Consider the following 23,776-nt stretch of genomic DNA (forward strand, 5'->3'; position numbering starts at 1 on the left):
GTAAAGGATTATGTGATGCAACAGCATAACTAACGAATTCTCCAAGCGCACCTCACGTGGCGTATTGCCTCATTTGCGTGATTTGTGTAAAACGACTCAAAGTTTCTTGGAGTTCAGAAAGAGAGCATTGCAATGCACCGAGAGAAGAGGCAACAGATGTTCTAGCCAAAACAGCTCATGCTATACCTGCCACTGCCTTCTGCTGCCAAGACTGAAGGTTGACAGGGGCTCTCCTGAGGCTATCAGGAAATCAAACACCCGAAGCTAGCTGATCATCCAGGCGGAAAAATATCAGCAAGAGCTCTTAAACTAACAAAATTCTCCATGTACAACATGATGGTTGTTGTCTGTCTAAGCAAAGAAACAGACCTTCCAGTCACCTGAACCAGTAATTCCCAGGTTACATGTACATGAAGATCACTTCCTCACCCTTCACCTTTCTTAGCTAGTTGGTTTGAATCAAGACAGCAACTGAATCGCATGACATGTAAACTGGACGCTGAATTAAGCAAACGTGCTTACCCAACCCAGAACAGAGAGGGCTAAACTGTGTGATCGCTGCCTGAGGCTCGTCCTGACTGATAAACCTCCTGATCTTTACCTCTGTGCCTGACATTACACTCACCATATTTACAAACACGATAAATAACCGCGCACACGGTCACACTGTGCAAATTGAATAATCCACTGCCCTTAGAGGTACGCTGCAGAAAACGAGTGAATCAGAAGCACCTTGCAGCAACAGCAGTCCAAAGAACGTAACCAAACTCTAACAGACCGCATAGAGCCAGAACCACACAGGTTTTATTATCCCACATTACTCAGTTTCCTTGAGTGGTTTGCCTGTTTTCCATTACACTCACTGAGAATCTCCGGGATCCACAGAGGCCATGGTTGCCCACATCGTCAGCTAGGGTAAGTTAGAGCAACTCTACTCAACTGCTGGCTCAGTATTATTTTTAGCTAGGTTTTACTCCAGAAACAGTAGAGCACATAGAAGAACAAGGTCACTAAACATGTGACATGTTTAAACAAGCAGCAAACGGTGATGCAACTCTCGGAAAAGATATAAACGTACTGTCACACAGAGATTAAAAATCACGCTGGTTTTTGCCTGGAGAAATTTGTTTCTGTTCACTACTCTGCACCTCAGAGAAACTGTTTAAGCTGCATTCTCAAAATTGCCCTGCTGTAATGGATAGGTGTGCTGCTGCAGACCGCAATCTAAAAATCGCTGTTTAAGTGCTTCCATAACACATTGTTCTTTTCTGATACTGAACGCGTATGGTCTATTACAACAGTCAAGGAACTCTGACATGGGGAAGGATTTACGAGCTATTATGCTAGATAAAATTAGCCATTACACAAAAAAGCTCTAAGCAGCTATCCACACTGGAAATAAAGGGCGAGGGGAGGAATCAGGCTGGACTTTGTGCTATCATTATAAAACTAGAGCAAACAAAACTAACTGGTATTTACAGATCCATCATCACCTGCAAGAACTTCACAACCTAAAGGTTTTATCTCCTACCCAGGACTTCACCAAATCATACCTATAGAATACTGGGTCAAAATACAGATGATCTGACATAGCAAACTATTGCAAGCACTTTGTTTCAGTATAACTGAATGCAGGACAAGAAATAATGATGACCATTAGCCGTGATGTGGCAAACAAAACTCTTAGCAAAAGGTATACAATCAAGAGAAGCACACAATCAATTCAGATCAACTCAATTAATTTGTTCAATTTGTTGTCACTGTAATCAATGACAGAACAAAAAGGTAACTGTGGGACAACCAGAGCAGGAATTCAGGTCTCTGAAAGATGGCGTTCCCAGAAACACCACCACAGCAACAGCATTTTCTGTTCTGATTAAATCTACTACCCAGAAAATTCAACATATCGTAAGAACTGGTGTCTTAGCCTCCCTTCCTCCCTCACCCATCACCGAATAAAAGATATAGCAGAAACAAAGTGCTCAGATATTATTGTACCTGCTTCTCTCCCCACTCCAAAAAACATTATTTAGGCATCCTGCTCACACAAAAACAAGTGGCTGGTGGTGGTGTTTTCAATTCTCCACCTTCTAGGGAAGATAACATGCTGTGTAGCTATTTTAAGAACATCTCATTCACAAAGGTCTCCAATTCAGTCTTCAGAGACAGAGATGATTTTCTTGCTGCTTCAACATCTTTACTGGCATGACATTTGCTTCAGAGGGAGTTCATTTGCTGTTCCAACATCAAAATGGAGCAAGAGCAGCTGCCAGGAGAGGGATAAAAAGCAACACTGGTGACAAAGAGCAGCAGGGTCATTTCTGGTGCAAAGAAATGTAGAACAGAGAGAACTGCAGAACTGCCACTTTCTCCAAAAAGCTGCAGGGGATAAAGACCTCCCCTCTGCCTCCTGCAACCGGTGTTTAGCAGCAAGAAGGAAAATGAGACAGGCAGAACTAAACAATCAGGCTGAAGTCTTTAAATGGCAAATTATTCTAAACCAACTTTAAGCACCTGAGTACTCCCAGTTAAAAGCCAAGCTCATGCTTAAGCTCTGCAGTGAGCAAAGAATTCAGTAACTCCTTCAGAAAATTCAAAAGGTGACACTTTTGGCTAGAAAGCGCTACAGCGTATGGAGTGCGGCGTTTCGGAGGCGACAGCCTTTGGGATGGATTCAAGGCCCGTTGTTAACCAGGATCTTCACACTTGTATATACAGCACGCTGAACAAACTTGGGGCAAGGCTGTCAGCTGCAGCATGGCCACCACAAAATAAACTGCAAGAGCCACGAACAGGGCTGACAGGCAAATGAAGCAACATAAGTGCCTGTAGAGTCCGATCTCCAACAGCAGAGACATGCAGTATCTTAGATGACACCATCTGTCATTTACACCAGTTGTCCCCTACCCCACATCTCAGTCATATCTGTGCAGCTCTGTTGAAGTAAGCTCCAGTCCATCATTTTAATCGCTTTTCAAAGAAGCAGCCAAGTTCCCACACTGCTGCTTTAAAGACAAAGATGAGGCTCATCTCAGTCAACATGCCTTTTCGACAGGCTAACAAGCTTATGCTAGGTCATCCACTCGGTTTGACTACTTGATTCCCCCCCTCCCCATCTTCTTAATTAATAAGAATTTTGCTCAGAACAGGACAGGTATTTGTCCCTCGTTCAGCAAGATGAGCAGAACCCTGCCTTCCTCTTACATCAGGGCATTTTGCCATCCTTGCAAACTTTACAACACAAATCTTTATACATAACCAAAGTTAAACCAAAATATTGTTTCCCTTGATCCTCACTGCATTTTTATTAATAGATTACAAAACTGGAAAAGAATAAATTAGAGACAAGACTTTAAAGATGAAAACTCTGCAAAATTATTCTTTGCAAAGAAGAGGGCTAGTATTCACCAACAGGAATTTTAAACTGATGATACTTTGTGCATATTAATGTTTATTCTGTTGTACGTCAGGACCACAGTTTATTTAGAGCATGATATTTATCTGACTAACCAAACCCCCTCAAATTCACAGGCATTAGCACCATGTTTATGACACCTTAAGGGCTTCAGCATTAAGATTTATGAATAAAATATTACAAGGGTGTCACAGAATACTGAGAAGTGCATCTGCAGAGTTGTATATCAAGGTACGTGTGGGCTTGTCAAACACCCACATGACAAATTATCAATAGTGCAGCTCAGAGTACCCCTTTTGTGGATCAGAGGCAAATCTGTGCAAGCATTTTATTATGCTTTGTTCCACTTAATGTTACTTTTTTTCCTGCATTACAGGGTCACGAAAACCCCTACATGCATAAGTGCTGAAAGACATTTATGCACAATACTCAGCCACAAAATCAAAAGACTTATTCTAATATTCTAGTCCTGTTTTCACAGCTAGTTCTTGTGGTACAAAAACCCCCACATAGCCTATGTCTGGAACTGGACCAAAACATTTTATACTATGCAATGTGATACAATCTTTTGTGGAGAGTTTTAAGGTTAAAACGTGGCTGAGGAGCACCAAAGAAATAGAACTGGCTGATTACAAATTGTCTTCCATCCCTCGCCCTTATGCAGAGGGCTGTCAAAAAGACTATACCCTTGGCAAAGCAAGTGGCAAATCCAAGGGGAAAATAAATCTCTCGAGAGTCAGAAAAGACTAAACTTGATGCAGTAGATTTAAAAAAAAGGGACAGGTCTGTGCCCTGTGTTTCTAATGCGCAGTATTTACTTTTACATGTAGTTTTTAAATGAGTTTAGCAAAGAGCACCTGACAAATCTAGATACACTAGCACTCAGTGTTTGATACTCAAACAGCAGACTTGCTACTGCTTTACAGCACTCTTACTGTGAATAAAATAGTAAGAGACAGATGCATGCCCCCATGAATAACTGTCTTCACCAGTAAGAGATTAGAATTGATCTGTCACGTTTCATCAGCAGTAGTCACCAATCGCATATCTCCATGCATCACTGGGGATGACAAATTAGTTGCAATCAAACTGGGCTTTGGCAGCATCTAGAGCACTGTCTCTACCTGCCCAGTTCAAATTACTATGGTTGGATTTTGCCAACTCACTCATCAAGCAGCTCAAGCTCATTGAACTATTCACAAAACACTCTTGCTCAAAGTTCTGAGCCAGCTCTGTAATGAGCTCCCCCTCAGACTTACGCTTCTTATCCAGAGGCACCAAACAACAAGGAAGCGCTGACTTACAATGGCACACGATTAATTCATTCTGCGGCCCTGATCTAAGCAGGAGCAATTGATACAACTAATAGGCAACACTTCCAACTAACAGACTGTGCTGAGGAAGCAAAGGGTCCGTCAGAAGCTGAGCACTTTGCAAGTTTATTGTTTCCTTAATATTCTCTTAGAAGGTTTTTTCCTTAAACATGTCTGCATCAGAATCAACAGGATCTTGTCCCCCTTAACTTTCACAGCACAAAGTGCTTACAAAGCAGCTGAACGGACAGTCTTGAGCGTCACAGCACGACAGAGGCCAGGGCCACCAATCAGCAGTGCAGAAGGAGAAGATATACTTGTCAGGGTGGGTGGTGCAACACTGGCACCTGACGTGACTCCATATGGACACGCGAGATAAGTGGATCCCTTCAGCTGCCATCTCACCAGTCTCTCACCTCACTCCAAAGAGCTCTCAAAAGTTCGACTTCAAATGGCAAATAAAAGACGAATAATATGGTTGTAGCATTTAGTCAAACTAAAAGTAGTAAGTAAAATGGGTCCCAGATTTTACTTACACTTTACAGACATGGAAAATGGAAAGCATGGTTGGTAGTGGTCCAGTCAAGAGCTGTCAGAAAAACTGGTGACAATGCCACGACTGCAACCCAATTCACTCCTTTTGCTCTCAGTGCTGAAAATTCATCCACATGACAGTGTCTAAGGACACTTTTAGAGTGTTTCTAAGACAAAACACTTATTTACTCAGGTACAGCCCAAAATGAAGTCACCATGGATTTGAATCACTAAAGCTACTAGAAATGACAAATCGCTAGGAAGTCAGTATCTTTAGACAAAGGTGTGCGAGGAGAAACTCTTTATGCTGGATATAGTGTTCTGGTCCAGGCAGCTAACGCTACCCACCAAACCACGGACCTAGGAGTTGGCCCAGGCCACTTGGTGGCAACACAAACAGACTGAAGGTGAGCTGATGGAACGGGTTACTTTTTTCTCTGGGATTTATTATAGATGACTTCTATCCAAACACTTGAGATTGTTGGGGGGTGATAATAATCATAAAGAAAAAGAGTATCAATAAACAATATAAAACTTCTTCATAAGTCTGCCTGTGGTATTATTTTAAGAAGTCTTGTTTTTTTCATAAAAACACAGGCAACTTTCACGCTACTGTAACGCACCGTGTGATACTTGCAAGGGAAAGCTGCACACATGTAACATCCCCAACTACGGCAAAGGTGCTGAGTACAACCCCTACTGTGTTGATCCTTCCTTAAAGTAATAAAGATAAAGGAACACCATGAGCTTCAGCTGGAACTTCCCTCGGGTTAACTGGCAACTGGATTGCTCATGAGGAAGTGTAAACAGATGCTTTAAACATTCATGAAAAGTGGATCCAATTCCCACTTTTTCATGAGCACAATACTTGGAAGAAAAGGTTCTCAGGAACACAAGCTGCTCCAGGGCAGCTGGTTACATAAAGCTTTAAAATATGCTGTTAGAGGTCTGGGCCTGAATTATTCCCCATCCACTGCAAAAATGAGTAGGTAAAACCACCCTGCTGTTCAGAAGCTTCTGCCTAAAGGCTCCGTATAGTCAACGGGGAAAGAAATGTTGAGGTGACATCCAGACACACCCAAAGTAGCCTCCCCCAGACAGCAACGCAGTATACCTCTACTGCTAAGGACAAGGAGCCTACAGAGATCTGGCTCCTAAATTAGTCACCAAAGCCACACAGGTCTATGGACCTTCTCAACACGCAGCCATTACGAGACTTTCAGTTTGTCACAAAAAGGTTGCCTTCTTCCCTACCACTGAGCACTTCAAGACCATAAATTCAACTATAGTCCAGTGGCGAGAACAAGACAAATAATTTCTTCCTTTCCTTTCTTCCCAACATGCACTTGAAGATTTCAGAAATACACCAGTAGAAATTAAACTCTATCAAAAAATCAATTGTTTAAAGACATGTGATCAGTAACGTACCTAACTGAAAAAAAAAAATAATTAAGATGACACTCTATATTTGGACTTGAATAATGCCACAGAGACATTAATCTGCAAATACATTTAGAACCCAAATTTCCATACAACAGTTATTAGGCAATTGCTTGATTTTACTACTTAAAGATTTTGCAACAACAGAAAAAAGTCCATAATGAAAACGTGTACGATTTTTAAAATCCTTCCAGTCCTCACAGCACTACCCTATGCCCAGGCCCACCCAACCTACCTTGTATCTGCTTCCTTCCCTTGTCCCACACACCACACCATACCCCTCCAGAGCTTGAGGGGAAGCAGAGACCAAAAGAATTCTTGGTGCATGCCATGTTCATATTCACATTCGCAGTTTGTTAACAACTTCAACAAAAATTTCAAAGCAGCAGCTAGAAATACAAGTTCTAAACCAGTATTCTGTCCCTTCTTCCAATATGTAATATTACAAAATGGCTGGAAACCAAATCGCCTCTTGCTTACTGGTTTTTTTGGGGGGTTTTTTTGGTTGGTTTTTTGTTGGGTTTTTTTTGTTTGTTTGTTTTGTTTTGTTTTTGGTTTTTTTTTTTTTTTTTGAAGTGAAGTCTGTGTTTTTAAAACTGTGACATGACAGCAAAACTCTACTATAATTCCAGACTGGAATATCAGCTATCAACATGCAACAGAAACTGTTTTAACAAAACCACTTGTCTTAATTCCTGCAAGTCTTTTCTTGCTTACATTCTCACAGAGCAGACAGAAAGTATCCAAAACCCATTCTTAGAAAGATTTTTCACTCAAGTTTCAGGACTTGCAACAGGTTTTCACATTTATAGTCTCCTTTCCCCCATGTCGTACAGGAGTCCAACGATGCTGTTCAGTTTTTAGACAGACATAGAAAAGACAGATCACAGTACTTGATACTGTACCATCAGGGATTTGTTGGTAAAACTTCAGCAACGCAGTTGTACTGCTGTAGTTCTGTTAGTCTTTTTTCCCCTGGTCAGACAGGAACCAGATGCAGCGAAGGAAAGGCTGTCAGCTCGCTCCTAACGGGGGCACGTACAAATTCACTGTCAGTCATTTATTTCCTTTGGAACTGCTCACCCAATTTAATCATATGAAGGAACCTCTTTATCACTATCACAGTTAATTTAACTCTACTACCATCATGGGTACAGCTCTGATAACTAGGAGTTTTTCCGAAGTAAAACTATTCATCAGAAATGATTAATGGTCACACAGGAAAGTGGGAAGTGTTAAAACTGTCAAATTTTTATTAATCTCTATGTTTTTGGGAACACTCACGCTTTAAAGAGCCACACTGCATTCCCCAACCACGCAGATTAACGGCATAAGCGAACTAAACCAACAAACGACACAAGACACGTTGGTCCCAGGTTAACACGTACTTCACATCTGAATCGTAACTTCTGGGCGCGTTAACGCCCATGCTGCAGCAAGCCTCAGAAAAACAGGCTTCGAGGGGAATTTCCTATAGCGTCTGCTACCAGCTACCTGCCGAAAGGATCTAAACCCTCTTGGTTTTCCTCCCGATCGAAGGGAGAGGGAAAGTCATCTTGGAGCATGACACGGTGCTTCCACCTGCTCCCGGAGCCACGGGGAGGGCTCAGGCCCTCAGGGCCAGCGCTCTGCACTGTGACCGCCCTCAGGTTGCCTCAGGAGCTTAAGGGAAAGCTTAAGGTAAAACTTCACCTTGTGGTCTTCAAACCGGAGGGGAAAAAGAAAAAAACGAACAGAAAAACTCCCCAAATCACCGCCACCCCAGAAAAAAACCACCAAATAACCCCCCCACACACACTTCGAGGCCATCCCCCGCCTTTCAAGCGCAGCCGCCTTTCCGTTAGCCGTTAGGCAAGCTGCTTTTGTGACATACGGCTTTAGCAATCACCTTCCTCTGGAGAGCGGGGCTGAGGCAAAAACATCTGCCTCAGGAAACCGAGCTCCTCTTCCCGCGCTCGGCCCTGGCGGGCAGCGGAGCGGACTCAGGCCAGAGCCAGGACAGCCCAGAGCCAGCACAGCACCGAGGGCCCCGCCGCCACCCCGGGGGCGGGCAGCCAGAGGCCCCGGAGAGCCGCACCAGCAGGCGGGCACAGGGACCCGGCCCTCCCGCTCCGCTCCCCGCCACCACCCCTCAGCGCCCACAGTGACCTCCGCGCCCCGCCGCGTCCTTATCTCACCCCGCCCCGGGAGCGCCATTGGCCCCTCCCGCCGCTCATCAGGCGGATCCCCGCCTCCCATTGGCCAGCTGCCCACCTGCAGACGGGCGCACCAGCGACTTCCTCGTCCGTCACTCGGCGCCTCGCGCTGCGATTGGAAGGACAACGGCTCCTTTAACACCCACCGCCGCTAATCACTCGTAAGGAAAGCTGTCAATCACACCGCCGCCTCGCCTCCGAGTACCATTGGCCCAGTAACCCCTTTTCGGGCTTTCGTTTCTACTCATTGGCTAATTGGATCGGATAGGGGGCTGCGATTGGGCAAAAAGCAGGCCTTGGGGGCGGGACTCGGCTCAGAGGGAGAGTCAATTGGCCAGTAGGCTGGAGCGGCACCATGTGATTGGCAGGAAAGGTGAAGAAGGCGGGGCCACCCGAGGTGAGGGTTGTATGAGGTGAGGGAATCTCGCGGGGTCTCGCTAGCTCTGGGCGCGGAGGCGCGCGGTGATTGGGCGGCGGGGGTCAAGGGGGCGGGACTGAGTCAGGGAGTCTCTGCAGCGGCCGCGTCCTATGGGCCGGCTGAGCTGGGTCCCGCTCGTTGATTGGGTGGGGGCGGCTCTCGCGGAGCCTGGTGGGCCGGGTCCGATTGGCTGCGGGCGGGTGTCGGGCGCGCGCCCCGCATGGGGGCGGGGGGGGGCCGGCGGGGGGAGGGCAGGCCGGGTGCGCGTGCCCGCTGTGCGCTCCGCGCTGGGGCTCCGTGAGGAGGTGAGTGGCGGCGGCGGCGGCGGCGGCGGCGGCGGCGGCGGGTCGGGCGGCCGAGGCGGCGGCGGCCGGGGGGCGGAGCGGCGCTGCGCGGCGGGGGCCTGAGAGCCCGCCGCCCCCCCCCCCCCCCTCGCCCCCCCCCCCTCCCCCCCCCCCCCACCTCTGCCTGCCGCACGCACGCAGCGGAGACCCCCTCCCCCCACCCGGCCCCGGTCCTTCCCCGCCCCGCCGGAGGGGGGGCTGCAGCCGCCGGCGCCCCCCGCAGAGGCGCTGCCCGCCGCCGGCGCTGGGTCAGGCTGTCAGGGCGCCGCCGCCGTCCCTCGCCGCCCCCATCGCCTCCTCCCCCTCGCCCCGCTCTCCCCCGGCCCCGCGCTCTCCCCTGTCATTTGTCACTTTCCCCGCTCCCATTTTTTTTCCCCTCGCCCCTTCTCCCTCCCGTGCCGCCGTTGTTTCTCTTTCTGCCCCGTCCCTGCTCTTCCTCCATCTATTTTTATCTTCTTTTCATCCCCTTTTGCCCTCCCCCTCCTTATCCTCGCCCTCCTCTCCTCGCTCCTTCCGTCCCCCTTCACTTTTTCTGGGTGCTTGTGTGTGTTTCAGGCCTTCAAGGAAAAGTTGCAAACTCCCAAGTTTGGGTTTTGGCTTTTTTTTTTTTTTTTTTTTTTTTTTTTTTTTCTCTATTTGAGGGAGCAGGTGTCTGAAAGGAGGGAGCTATGTAGGAGTGCCCGGGCGCCCAGGGAGGTTTCGAGGAGATAAATGGAGAGGATGTGGGAATGGAAGGGGTAGACTTGTCAGTCCTCTCAGGGTATTCCAGGGGAGAGACTCTGAATCCTCCTCCTGGAGGGAAGGGGGATTGATCGCTGTATTTCTTTTTTATAAAAAAAAAAACAACCGACCAACCAAAACATAAGTGAAGGAAAAAAACCCAAACAAAACCCAACCCAGTTGCCCAAGGATGGAGTTTCAGTAGCCAACCACAGCTGGACTCTTGGGGAAGAGGGTTCGTGCACTCTGGCTCACGCACACATGAAGAGATTCTCCAAATTGTTTGGCTTCACGAAGAGATAAGGCCAGTTGAGCTCAATGTTTTTAAAGGTGGGCCGTGTATGATGAAACCCAACTTCTTTTAAAGTGTAGCAGATTTCATTTTTATGGCCAAATGACAGCTTGACCCAGTTGTTATCCAATCAAAGGGCATTTTTTTGAATGTCTCTTTGTGGCACAACAGCCAACGCAAAAATGATGGCGGCTTACAATGGCGGTACGTCTGCAGCAGCAGCAGGTCACCACCACCACCATCACCACCACCTTCCTCACCTCCCTCCTCCTCACCTCCATCACCACCACCACCCTCAACATCACTTGCATCCAGGCTCTGCAGCTGCGGTACATCCCGTACAGCAGCATGCCTCTTCGGCAGCTGCGGCCGCGGCAGCTGCGGCCGCGGCCGCGGCGATGTTAAACCCAGGGCAGCAGCAGCCATATTTCCCATCACCGGCACCGGGCCAGGCCCCTGGACCAGCTGCAGCAGCCCCAGCTCAGGTACAAGCTGCAGCAGCTGCTGCAGTTAAAGCGCACCATCATCAGCACTCACAACATCCACAACAGCAACTGGATATTGAGCCGGACAGACCTATTGGATATGGAGCCTTTGGTGTTGTCTGGTGAGTAAAGATCAAAAAAAACTGAACCGATTTTTCCTTTTCATTTTTTTTTTTTTTTTTTACCAGATCATAATTCATTCCTGGTTTTGTCATTTGAATCAGAATACAAGAAAGCTGCTTTACTACAAATTTTTTTTTACTGGTTCTTCTCTGTTCTTAGAAAGTTGGCTTCACTTGTTTTTGTTGGCAGAACGAGGTTTAGAGTGGTGAAGAGTAACCTCTGACTAACAGGCCACGCCATCAATCTCTTTTGAGACAAATGCAACGTGTTTATATACCTTCTACGCATTTTATTAGAATATGTATGTTGTGTAGCTGAGCTTCCTAAAGCTTCCTAAAGTTTCAGGTTAACAAATGAGCATTAGAATGTGTGTTTTGACCTGACTTAAAAGTTAGAAGTTAAAAGCGTATGAAAATGTCTTCCTCCTTCAGTCATCTGTCAAGATCTTTGTCTAGGAGTCTGTTTGACCTGCGGTAGTATGCTGTGTGCTACCTGAAAGAGAGTATCTGAACTTTGCTCTCCTCTCATAAATGTAAATGGGATTTTCTCTCTTACTGTAGTGCTGCCTACAGTCCTTTTTATTCCCCAGCCGCTGTTTCAGAGGATTCTGTTGGTGGAGCATAATCTCTTCTAATGCATTTTGTGACCACCTTACTACAGTGTATGTAATTATTGCTCTTCAGGATCACTGAAGCAAAAACTGGCATGATTTTCTATATCTTTTATTTTTTTAAATGGTTGTCAGTTTGCCGAATTCTGAAAGGTTCATTAGAACACGAAGGACGCCTCGGTGGGGTTTTGAGAGCCAGCGCCTTGCAGCGCACTTCCTGCATCGCACGTACAGAGTCTGAAGGGTGCAACCGCCTCGCGTCCTGCCGAGCTTGCCACAGCGTCCAGTCGAGAAGACTTTCTGTGGTGCTTAAGGAGTTTTGCTCTAGGTACCGACTGCACTTTAATTCTGCCGAGGCAGAAGTTATTGTGTGCTGGGGCTGCAGCCTGTACCAGCACACGGTGGCGAAGCCCTTTGCAGACAGGCCTCGGAAGAGCAAGACACGTTATTGCTCTGTCCCAGCCCTCAAAGCTGGTCACTCGTAACCAGAGCGGTGTTTGTGATAAAATCATGTTTTCTAGGAAGGCTGAACGAGCTGCACAAACGGGGCGTGGGTTGATGCCGTAGCTGATCCTGCGTCCCTTCGCTCGGGAGGCCTAGAGAGTGAATTCGAACACAAAGTTTTCAAAGTCGGAGGGTGCTGCTGAACAGTTAGCACTGCTGTGATCTTGCTATGGTGCAGTATAAAAAAGAACGAAAACTGACAAGAGATCTGCTGTAAAAAATTATCTAAAGATTATTTCCATCTGTTCGTATATTTTTTGGTAAAGTGTGGATTTTTTTTAAACTGAATTGTTAAAGGCTTGCTTAAATGTAGGTTGTTTTGTAAGATCAGACCTCGTTATCGTTCTACAAGCACTTTGTTTACCTGTATTTTTTTCCTAGGTCTCGATTTTCTCAGCTTTAGCTGAGAAAAAAATATCTGCCAAAAAATAAGGTGCAGAGAGAGATCTGCTTTCATAATATTCAGTAGAATAAAAGGTCAAGCTTGCATATTTAAATATAATTTCATTAAGAATGCTGAGGGAAAAAAAGAAGTGTAGAAAGCAGAAGGGTCTGCTCTTGACTGACATCAGGTCGGACGGTGCCGACAGTGTCCACCCGTCCCGAGACCCCCTGACGTGCAGCTGCGTCCACACACGCAGGAATCGCCACTAGTGGGACTGTGCTCGCGAAGTTGTAACTGCAGCTTTCCCTTCGAGGTAACAACAGCTTAAAAAACAAAGCGTGGGGGAGGTTGTTGAATAAAATAAAAGCAGAAGCTTGGAGGTCAGGTCTCCTCTGGTAAAGCTGTAAGGCTGCGCAGACCAAGAGTGTAATTGGCTGAAATCCAGTTCCTCTTTGCTCACATATATTTGAATTCGTTGGTCACTGTTAGGCTCTTGGCATTTCATAATAACTTCTGCAAGTGAATGCAGACTGAATTTAAGAGTCTGTAAGCAGTAATTAAACTGAATTTTAGATTTCATTCAAAGCGTGAAAGAATGCCTGTGTAATTTAATTTTAGCCATGTGAGATAATGCAACTGAACTTAAACATCGATTCGGGTATTTGTAGTTTAAGTTGACTTAGACGTGAAAAACGTACACTTTGGTGCAAGCGTAACACAGGTTTTCCAGTAACGTAAGGCCTAAGCTAATCTTGAATAAGGATTCTGTTGCTTATCTGTATCTCCTTCTGAGCATGTAGATAACTGAAAAGTTCATACTTGTGCTTCTGAGGGAAATGGATGTTATTCTACAGACAGCTCGAGTATTTGAAGAAGTAGTCTTTCATCTTGCTACTCAGATGTGTCATTGCATTGTCAGGAAAGGTACAACTTCTGCAGTTAAGTTCAGCTCGTCAAATAAGTGATCAGTAGCGTGTGGTATTGAGTCTCCCGTTGGCGTACTGAGAGAGATTTTGACTTGGCAGTTGAATTAGCATTTGTCATTAGTTCATTTGTCTGGTACTTTATGATGTTTTGGGGTAGCTAATGTGCTGCTGGAGTTTTTCACTCATGAAGAGCCAAAGCATCGTGCTTCAGCATTTTCATTATTAACTCCTGCAGGCTTGTATTGCTGCTGCGAGTATTTGTGTACACAAACTGTGTCCTGGCTCATCTAGTCACCACTGCGCTCTAAATCAGCGCTCCTTGGCACCTCGTCCCCTTTGCCTGCATCTAGGTTGTAAAGGGAACTTAACCCAAGCTAGCAAAGTAGGAAAGACTCTTTTGAACAATCAGCATTAAATTGCTCCATTTATCCGTTTTCATTGTGCTTTGACACGAAGATGTGCATATCAGTGCAAAACCGAAGCTTGGTGTTTCTGAGCTGTGACTGCTGGAGCAGGAAGAGCTGCGTCGGTACCTTCCCCCAGGTTCTGCCGATTTGCTTAACTGTGCTCTGGTTTGGCAAAAGGCCACGAACCCAGTTGCATACCTAATTTGTTGAAAACAGAGCAATTTGCTCTTTAAGTATTCGCTGTTAACACGTTATTAAGGTGTTGAAAAAAAAATTCAGGTTTTAGTGTCAGTGACAAACTCTGCTTGTGCCCCCTATTTCAAATGACCTATCTGATTTTTGGAAGTCTTGTGTATATTCTAAGAATAAGGAGCTGTCCTTCGCCGAAGTGCTCCCTGTTTGGTGGGGAGACATGCTACTGCCATCTGGTGGGATTCTTAATAATAATAATAATAATAACAATAACAGTAATAATAATAATAGCCATTGAACCTGCCAAGGCTCACAGGTTTTGGAGTGAGGGGTAAAGCAAGAGGCACTCGTGCTGTTTCCACGCAGGATTCCTAGACCAGTGAAGAGGAACTGTAACTGCTGTGGAGGCAGACAGGGAGCGGTCACTTTTGCTGTGGCTCAAGCAGTTAACACTGCTGCTGGAAGTAATGTCTTGTTGGTTGGGATATGTCCGCTCTCGTGGGATAAGAAACTGTGGCTCTGTAAGGTGTGTGGGGATTATATTTGTCTTATGTGTGTCTCTGATTTTGAAAAGTTCTTGTCATTCATCGAAGGTTGTGAACTCAAGCAATGACTCAATTGTTATCAAAACGGTGTCAAAAGGCATCGCTGTGGCGAATCTGTTACAAATGACAATAGAAAAAAGTATATTAATTCTTTTTTTTTTTTTTTTTAAAGTCCTGATGTACACAATTTTAAATTGCGGTGTGGTTTTGAACGTATTTGCTTCTAATACTTTTTATTCAGAAAGCCAAACAGCAGTGTAGTGTTCCAGATAGTTTGGCTGGTGATGTTGAGATAGGACATTATGTACAGGCTGCCATGACTTTTAAAGGCAGAAATAATTTAGCCTAAATGGACTGTTCATTCCTGGCCTTCAAAGACCTGAAATCGCCAAAGTCGTTGCTAAATAAAAATCAAAAGAATATTGCATAAATTGATTGTTGCCTGGACCCTAGAACTATTTTAAGAGTGTTTTATCACTCTGCTGATACTAAGCACAGCAGTAAGAAAGACGTTTCTAGGATAAACCGATAATCTCCTAACTGTTACTTTAAAGGAACAGCTCGTGCTGAGCAAGTATGCAATAGAGGTGATGTTTTTGGACAAAATCGCTGCAATGTGTATTAGGAAAAAAAAAAAGAAAAAGATGTATTCCAGCTTCAAAAAGGTATGAATAACTGATGGATAAGTTCCCCTTCAGATGTCTGACGTTGCTGCAAACCACAATGACATTTTGCGTAGTTAATGCAAATAGTAATGCAGAAGTCCAGTCTGGTAAGCATGGAAGGTTTAGAAAAAGCTGAATTATGAAAGTTTGCCTCACAAAACCCTTTAACACTTTTGGTGTGAGAGATTTTTCCTGAGCTAAAGCTGTTTGTATCATGATCTTTTTCTAGCCCCTCAAAACTCACGTGTTGGTGGAAGACAGGACTTGAGCATTAGGGACATGTCCCAGTTAATTAGCATTTAAATGGACAATTGTGTGCTTTGCTTTAACCTATTGCATCTGACATTTTGTATTAGTCTAAAATGACTTTTTTGTTGCTGATCAAAAAATTACAGAAGGACTCTGAAGTTTATCCGGGAGCGCTCATTGTGAATGAGACTGAGCATAACAGAGAACTGTAAGCAGGGAGCGATACCTCTGGTAGATGGAACAGAATATCCACCAGAATTGGATAAAGAGGCTCTGGAAGGAGTAATCCACACCAATAATGTCATCCAGAGGGAAGATCCCCACAGAACATTCAGACTAAGCAAATCCAAGACAAATCCAAAGAGCCTTTTAAAGTACTGACATTACAGCTGGCTGAGATGCCACAACAGGACTAATCAAGAATACAGCTCGGGGTTTTTCTTAAGAGTGGAAAGGATCTACAATGTGATATGTTGATTTTTGTGTCGTGAAATTTGCTTTTAGTAATGGGCAACAAAAATACTCAAAATCAATGAATACAATGGTCAGAAATAGATGTAAAAAAAAAAAAAAATCCTTCCAGGATATTTGGAGGACTTGGCTGTCTGTATTGACTGTTGGGTTTAGCATTGCTGATGCTCTTCACTCATCTAGGTAAATGTGAAGCTTTTCCATTCAAATGATGCGTCTGCTTTTTCTACATAGACTGGGACAGAAGATTGTGAACAGAAATTTCCAGTTAGAAAAGCTTACCACTGTTTAGCTCCTTCTAGTTCCAGTATGCAAACACTTCCCATTAGAGGCCGAGACATAAATGTCATTATAATTGCCTGACTTCTTATGGATGACATTTAAAAATAACGTCGCCTTTCATGGGTCAGCTGGGTAGGGTTTGCTACTGGTAGCCTGTCCTGAAGGGGCTGGGGGTGCTGGACAGACCCAGTCCGGATGGGAGCACTGCTGGGAATACCAGCTTTTCTGGTTTTCCTCTTTCTGTGCTATACTTCAGTGAGTTTTTCTGTTGTCTGGGGCATCTGATGCAGATAGGCAGTGATTTCCTAAGAAAGAGACTAAGTCGTTTTTATCCAGTTATTTCTTGGAGGAAACCGGGAGGATGCCTAAGGCGAAAGAGGCAGTGCTGGCAACGGGCACATTACGGAGCAGAGCGTGTCTTGTGTTTCACACTTCCCATCGCAATTTGAGGATCTGCAGGTGATTATCTTTAATCGCTGTGTCGGTATTTTTTAAAGGATTGCTTTATCTAAATTGGATTCTGGCTCTATTTGTGAAGAAATATAGTAGAACAATGACCTCATTCAGGTATTTTGTATGGGAAATTTTGCAAAGCTTGTATGTTTAAGTTGGGTTTGTTGGTTTTTTTTTTCAAATTTCATGGAAAGAAAAATTCTGTTAACATTTAAATGGCTATTTCCCAAATGTGCTGAATTAAATGAAATGGATATAATAATTCCTTGCATTTAAATGAGATGTTGGGAATTAGGTGAAATTCTATCTAAGTAATATACTAGACTGTTCGTTATTGTCTTGTAAGATGATGCAAGAAGGAAGGAATGTGGATACCATTTTTTTCTCTTTTTTTTTTCCACAAAGTTGGGCAAGGCCCATCTTGGATAAATTAGTGCACTGTAAATTATGCCAAGGTCAGTGTTTCACAGGTCACTTGAAATGCGCCTTGTTTTGCAGCACCTGCAAATCTTGACGTTGTTTGTATGCACACACAACTGCACGCTGATTGTACAGGGAGGTCGTGGTAGCGTTCGGTGCTTTCTCTTTCTTCTGAAGTCTGCAGACGTTAGAGCGCAGCAGCTTGTGGCTGGATCTACAATCTAATATTGATTTTCCAGCAGACATATTTCAGATGTTCTTTTCCCCTCTCCCCCCCACCTACTCTTTCACCTTTTTTTAAGAGAGTGTTTAAATTGTTGATTTCACTAATCCAAACCCACAGGTACCTTTATTGTATAAGTGGGTGAAGGTGTACGCATTCACACCGATCTTATGTGATCACATAGAGTAGTAAATAAAGGCACCTAACAAGTGTGTGTGTTGGATGAGGCTGCTTGATGTCACTAGGCTGCTTGATTTCTTGGGGGAGCAATGGGATTGAGAGTGAAAATAGCTTTGGGCAGGTAAAGTAGAAGGAAGCCTTTGGGGTATGTTTGAAGTGTTTTTTGATGACTGGTAATGGTTGTATCTGGGTCTCATGTATCTTTAATCCTCTGGAAAGTTCTGCCTTCTAGTCTGGGATACGTAACATTCAGCTTTTCATATGAGAAACGCTAGCTCAAAGTTATAGAGAGCTTACTGAATTTGTGTATATTTAAATGTACAATAATTTGTTAATATAATTGGTAATGTCTCTTAAAATGGCATATTAAAATATCTAAAAAACACTAAAGTGTTAGAAAATAACTGAGAAGCTGGCCTAGTCTGCAAAACTGAGCGTAGATGAATGAGTTTTATGATGGAAGGAGATATTTGGGTGAATAACACTGTGTTTTAGGTTAAACTATTTTTGTAGGCCCCTGTACCCAAGTAGGCCCATCTGTTCTGTATTTGAGGGTTAGCTTTTGAAGTCCTGTTTGTCTGAGTTGTTTGTAAGCAAATACTGAACAGAAGGTTTACTGCTAGATTTGGTGAACCAGCGAGATCTAGCTCCCAGGTTTTTTTATAAGGAAGTTTTGGTTATGTCCGCACAGCGTGCCTTTGGTTTCTTAATAAGAAAAGTTGCAGTGGAGCAGTCAAGTCCTCTTTTTACACAGAATGTGAAAAATTTTCCCCTCTATTTTTGGAAGATTGAAGTGGCGGTTAGGGAACGCTCCGATCCTCTTGCACGACGCGGGGACGGTTTAGCTGGGCGGCGAGTGCCGCTGGGTTGCCACATGTCATCAGTTTGCGTCTGCACGCGGCTTGTGCTGACAAAGGTTCTCCGTGCTGGCTGCGTGGTGGCCACCCCAGTCACAGCTCCGGGGGTTGCAATTGCGTGGTAACGTGTGTGTTCCCGTACTGTGCTTGGCGTAAGGTGTGCTGGGGCGATGTTGGTTACTTGCTAGTAGCAAGATATGTGACAGGAGTGTTCTAACTGCTCCAAACAGAACTGCAACTGAGACAAGGAATAAATTAGTTTTTTCTACCTTTGTTGGTTATGCCTTTGCTGTGTTTAGATTTCTGTTGGTCTGATTTCTGTGCCTGTTTCCTGACTCTGGAGGTTTCCTGGGAATAGAACTGGCTACTTTGTTGAATTCATTGAAATATGAAAGTCCTTGGAACAGACAATAGGACACTACAGGGGCAATTTAGATTTTAAAATCCTTCTAGAATATGAGAAGTAATGTAAAAAAGTAGGGTCTGTACTCAGAACAGCTTCTAGGGTTTACTGAAAACCCATTTATTTCTGGTCAAAAGAATTAAATAAAAAGAAGCTTGGCTCAGTTACTGCAATTTCCTCTGTAACCTTTAGAATCTGAGTAAGCACTTGATTAAAGATTAAGTTACAAATATTATTACAGGAGTAACTTATCTGAAAATGTTTGGATTTTGTTTCTGAAATTCAAGTGTGTAGCATGCCTGGTACTTACTTAATAGCTGACGTCCGTTTTGAATTTCTGCAATAGATTATTTAATGGCTGTGATCAATGACTGTGTTCTCCATTGCTTAGCACCAGGTATTTACAGTGATATAATCACTTCCTGTAAACAAAGTACGGTTCAAGCTCTAGCTTGAATTTATGCCAGTTTGAGTCTGCCCTAAATTACGTGTAAAGTTGGGAAATTCTTAAAGTAATAAATAATGGTTTCGGGTAATGCAGCTTTAGTGTCGATTGTGCAGACTCATTAGCAGTGGAGTCAGCTGTTGAGTTTGGAGTTGTACAGATCTCCTCCCGTGGCACCAGTTATGGAAATAACAGTATATGGTGGTGTGTGTGCTGGAGATGGATGGGAGCAGAAGCCTGTGGAGCTGGAGAGTGGGAGCTGCTAGGAGGAGAGACTTGGGATGAGGGTGGGTTAACTGGAAATGCAGGATGGAGGAAATGGGAGAATCCCTGCTGCATGTGAAATACCCCCTTGGCCGGGGCCAGACCTGTGTCTTGCGTCTGTCACTGATGACGTTTCTCAAAGATGACAGTTGTCTTGTCTGGGTTGGGACAGTGCAGATTGGTTTCAAACACAGGAAGAAGCTTTATAGCTCTCGGAGTTGTCTAATGTGGATGTGTTCAGCTGTTCTACAGGCAGTTAAGTGCCATCGGAATGGACAAAGCCCCAGTGTTATAATTTGAAAATACATCACGTAGTAGATGCTGTAAGTTCTGCTTTATAGTGAGTCAAACTAACTATTACATCCAATTTTGTAAAAGTAGACCCCTGAGTGAGGTAGTAGGTGCTTACATGAAAGTGGCTTATGACAGGCAGTACAAATGTGTATGTAAAGGGTAGAGGCTGATGTGGTTAATGCATTTATTTATTGATAACAGTATTTGACCATAATAAGCGGTAACAAGGAAAAAGTGAATGCGGGTGGTAGTGGATGGGATGGGTAGTGAATGGGGCGGTAGCTAAAGGTGGTACAAACCATAGCAATTATCTGCTATCTAAATACAGAGAGGTTATAAAAACGAATGTTATTCTTGTAGCAGTAAGCCGTGCTTTCTAAATAAATAGCATAGGTAACATATTTTCTTTACTTTTTCCCCCCCACTGTGTTCTGACTGTCCTTGTCATCACTTCCAAACCTTTTTCTTATTTTCCAGTATTGTCTGTGGTAGTTTGTATGAAGTACAGCTTATCAACAGCGTGTTTAAATGAAGACAATAGCGTTTAGATACGAGGGCTAAATTGTAGAAAATAAACTCTGCTTCTCTGTGGAAATCACTAGAGCCCCATCCATACTGCATTGTGGGAGTAACTGGGAAAAGAGCAAAGTCATCTGCTCCGTGGAAACATTTGGCATTGCTCAGTATGTCATATATGCCGTACGGATGGGCTGCAGACTGGCCGGTGGGTGCGAGGCGTGTGCAGATACTTGTGACCCAAGCATGCCCGTCACAGAACCGAGTACCCTTGGGGGAAATCCCCAGCTCGCCTGTGCTCAGAAATGCCCTAACTTGGCCAAAGTGTAATATGTTTAAATTGTTAAGGTACTGGTACTTCTAATATTTGATTATATGTTGTAGACGGAGAGCATTGATCGATGAAATGCTCAGCGTGTTTTTCTAGGTTTCAGAGTTTGTAGTTCTGCTACAAATTGCCTACTGGGAGTTTCGGCAATCGTGTTAAAAGTGGCAGTTGTGTTCAACTGCACTCGGGTGTGTAATGTGGGAGTGGGTACAACAGGGCACAAGTACAACGCTGGAGTACACGAGTGCGTACGGCGCCACGGAGGGGAGCGGGAGACTAGGCAGCCGTTCGCCAAAACGCATGGCTGATCCGTACCCCAAACCACCAGAACAATCTGGACTTAATTTTAATATTTAAAGCTGTATCTTCTTTTATTATGTGAGAGTGATGGATAAATGAAGGTAGATTTATATCAGCCTTGATATTAAATAACTTCCATGGCTATGGCTGACTTTGGAACATGGCCATGTACAGTGTTTAAAAGTGCTTAGTAAGAATTTGAGCTTTAATCATGAGGGCTGTAGCAGAATCAGTGTGTCCTAGTAGTATCGTTCTTTAATTTCCTGATGCGGTGTTTTTCTATAAAGGCTTGGAATGTGTGTGAGTGGAATTTTTATGCTGTTTATGATGTTGGATATAACACCGGGATCTTTATAGCAGAATCACTTCGTAGAATGTGTACTTTGATAAATTGTCTTCTGTTATTTCTTTAATTTTCTTAGAACGTGGTATGATGGTGTTTATGTGCAATTTGAAAAATGTAAGTGCAGAGCTTTCTGTTCAAGAACTCCTGCAGGGAATTTTGTGGAAAAGTAAAATATACTGGGAAATGTAAGAATCCTTGGACTCTAGAGAAGGATTTTCTTCCCCCATTCTCTTTCATATGCAAATTTTTATAGGTGGGAAAAAAAGTGATCACTAGAGAAGCTGGTGGTTTAATTTCCTTGTCATTTTGGAATGGTGCTATTCCAAATTTTTATGCTAAATCTATTCCTGGTTTCATGGCAGTGTTTTTCTTCATTATTCTGGCACCACCAGGCGGTGCTCTTATAGTTTCTTCATTTGTAAGCTAAGTGTAGTGTCAGAATAGAGCCTTTGCTTAATGGGAGCAATAAAGCTGAGGATGGTGTTGAACTGGTGGTCAAGTAGTTATTCTGGCTTTGATCTACATTATTAGTTTTTTTCTGAAAAGCTACTGACTTTCCCTTCTCTCTTGAAAGTGTTCGTAGGGATTTTAATTTCAGATAATGCATTTTATTATTTTATTTAATATAAATTCTTGTAACTATTGAAGAATATTTGTCTATGAATAGCAAAATTTATTCCGTAATGGTAGTAGCAATTTTCAGAAATGAGAATCTTCTTCATATGAAGTAATTGCTAAGATCTGTGCTGGCACTTGTTGAGCTCTGCAAATGAGACTTGAAAGCCAGGCTCGTTGTAGATTAGGAAGGAGGGAGTCTAGCCTGTGGTCTGGGTCAGTGGACTTTGTTTCACTGAAAACCATTTTATTTTTTCTTTTAACTGTTTTAGTTCCTGATTAATAGGTTAAGGTTTACTGCAGGACAGACAGGAAAAGGCATGTCACAGCCCATTTTGAACCCTTTTAATTTCTGTATGGCATTTCTGTCTGGGGTGGAAGTCACAGTGCACTGACTTCTGAATAGAAGAGTATGTCTTTCTGTCTTTCAACAGAGTACCTTTTTGGCTTCCTCCTGCCTTCGTTTTTGAAGGCACTTGACATCTGATATGAAAACCCTAAATAAGCTTTTTCCCCCCCCCAGAGATTACGTAGTAAGTAGAACAAAAGCATTGTTAAAAAGGCTGTTCTCATATAGCAATGTAACTTTTCTTTGGATGTTTCTGTAGATTCTTGTTGGCTCATTTATTTCAGTTCTCTTACTTGGAAGGAGAATATCTTGCAGGTAAGATTTACGGAAGAAGGAAGAGAATATATCAGTTATTCCCAGGCTGCTTGCAACCCATCTTCTTAATTTTATCAACTCCCAGGCTAGCTTGTTTAGGGAAAATGAAGAAGAGAAGTTTCTGAATCTCCTAGTGCTTTCTGACTCTCCTGCATTCTCCCCAGGCGCTTGTGAAATCCTGTGGCCCAGACCTTCTTGATGTTGACTTTTAGCTTGTGGGTATGTTGATGAAGCAAAATTATTCTTTTTGGTTTTGTTCTGACTGACTGAAGGGACATGGATCAAACAGGTCATGGAAAGACATGAGATTCATAAAATTAATATGCATAATGCGATACTGCTCAAGGTTACAAATGCTGTAACTGTATGGAGTACCTGGTGTCTCAGCGTGCCTTAACTTACAGAGCTGCTGCATCTGGCTTGGCCTGTGGCTCACAGCTTAGAGAGGTGCATCTGCAAATGGGCTCGTAACTCTTCCTGTACATTTAAAAAAGGTAATAAAGACAGGCAAAACAATACAAGAAAAATTGAGATGCTTTTAATTTTTGTTTTTAACAAAAGTTAGGAGTGTTCCATTCAATTAGCATTTTTCAAGTCATGATTCCTATTTCAATTGCAAGGACATATCCAGAACAAACAAGAATAGACACAGGCTGAAAGTGACGTCTTGGAAAATGAAGATCTGCCAATAGTTTTAAGGGCACATGTCCTCCAAGTAATCGCTCTGGCAACTGATCTTGTTAACATGATGAGCAGTTAAAGGACAATGGAGTTTAGTGGTTTATGCTTTCTTGTAGCTCAGCATATGTAAATGACAAAAAACCCCAAACACAAAAGCAGCCAGGGTTGGATTGAGAAAAATACTCAGCTCTTAAAGTGAAATCAACAGAATGAGTAATAACTAGCATCTACCTTATTTTTGTGTCTAAATTCAAATTATTGGGGAGAGAAGC

The 23,776-nt window shown here is 43.7% G+C and overlaps 2 protein-coding genes across 12 annotated transcripts in view; one reads left to right on the plus strand and one right to left on the minus strand.

The window, feature by feature from the left end:
- Positions 1-9,031, minus strand: part of LYRM9 (LYR motif containing 9) — a 40,495-nt gene extending 31,464 nt beyond the window's left edge. For 6 of the 10 annotated variants that reach the window (XM_086475155.1, XM_086475152.1, XM_086475161.1 and 3 more), the window contains exons 1-2: positions 8,591-8,728; positions 7,608-7,727 (exon numbers count right to left, since the gene is read on the minus strand). In XM_086475155.1, the coding sequence (XP_086331281.1) occupies positions 7,608-7,610 (3 nt within the window). In that variant the 5' untranslated portion in view covers positions 7,611-7,727; positions 8,591-8,728. The other 4 variants (XM_086475154.1, XM_086475153.1, XM_086475162.1 and 1 more) reach the window with 4 other exon arrangements.
- A 938-nt stretch (positions 9,032-9,969) lies between these two features.
- NLK (nemo like kinase) overlaps positions 9,970-23,776 on the plus strand; it is a 64,290-nt gene continuing 50,483 nt past the window's right edge. For both annotated transcript variants that reach the window (XM_086475079.1, XM_086475080.1), the window contains exon 1: positions 9,970-11,278. In XM_086475079.1, the coding sequence (XP_086331205.1) occupies positions 10,821-11,278 (458 nt within the window). In that variant the 5' untranslated portion in view covers positions 9,970-10,820. The remainder of the gene's footprint in view (positions 11,279-23,776) is intronic.

This window comes from Leptosomus discolor, chromosome 18, assembly GCF_034619465.1.
Source record: "Leptosomus discolor isolate bLepDis1 chromosome 18, bLepDis1.hap2, whole genome shotgun sequence".
NCBI classification, from domain to species: domain Eukaryota; kingdom Metazoa; phylum Chordata; class Aves; order Leptosomiformes; family Leptosomidae; genus Leptosomus; species Leptosomus discolor.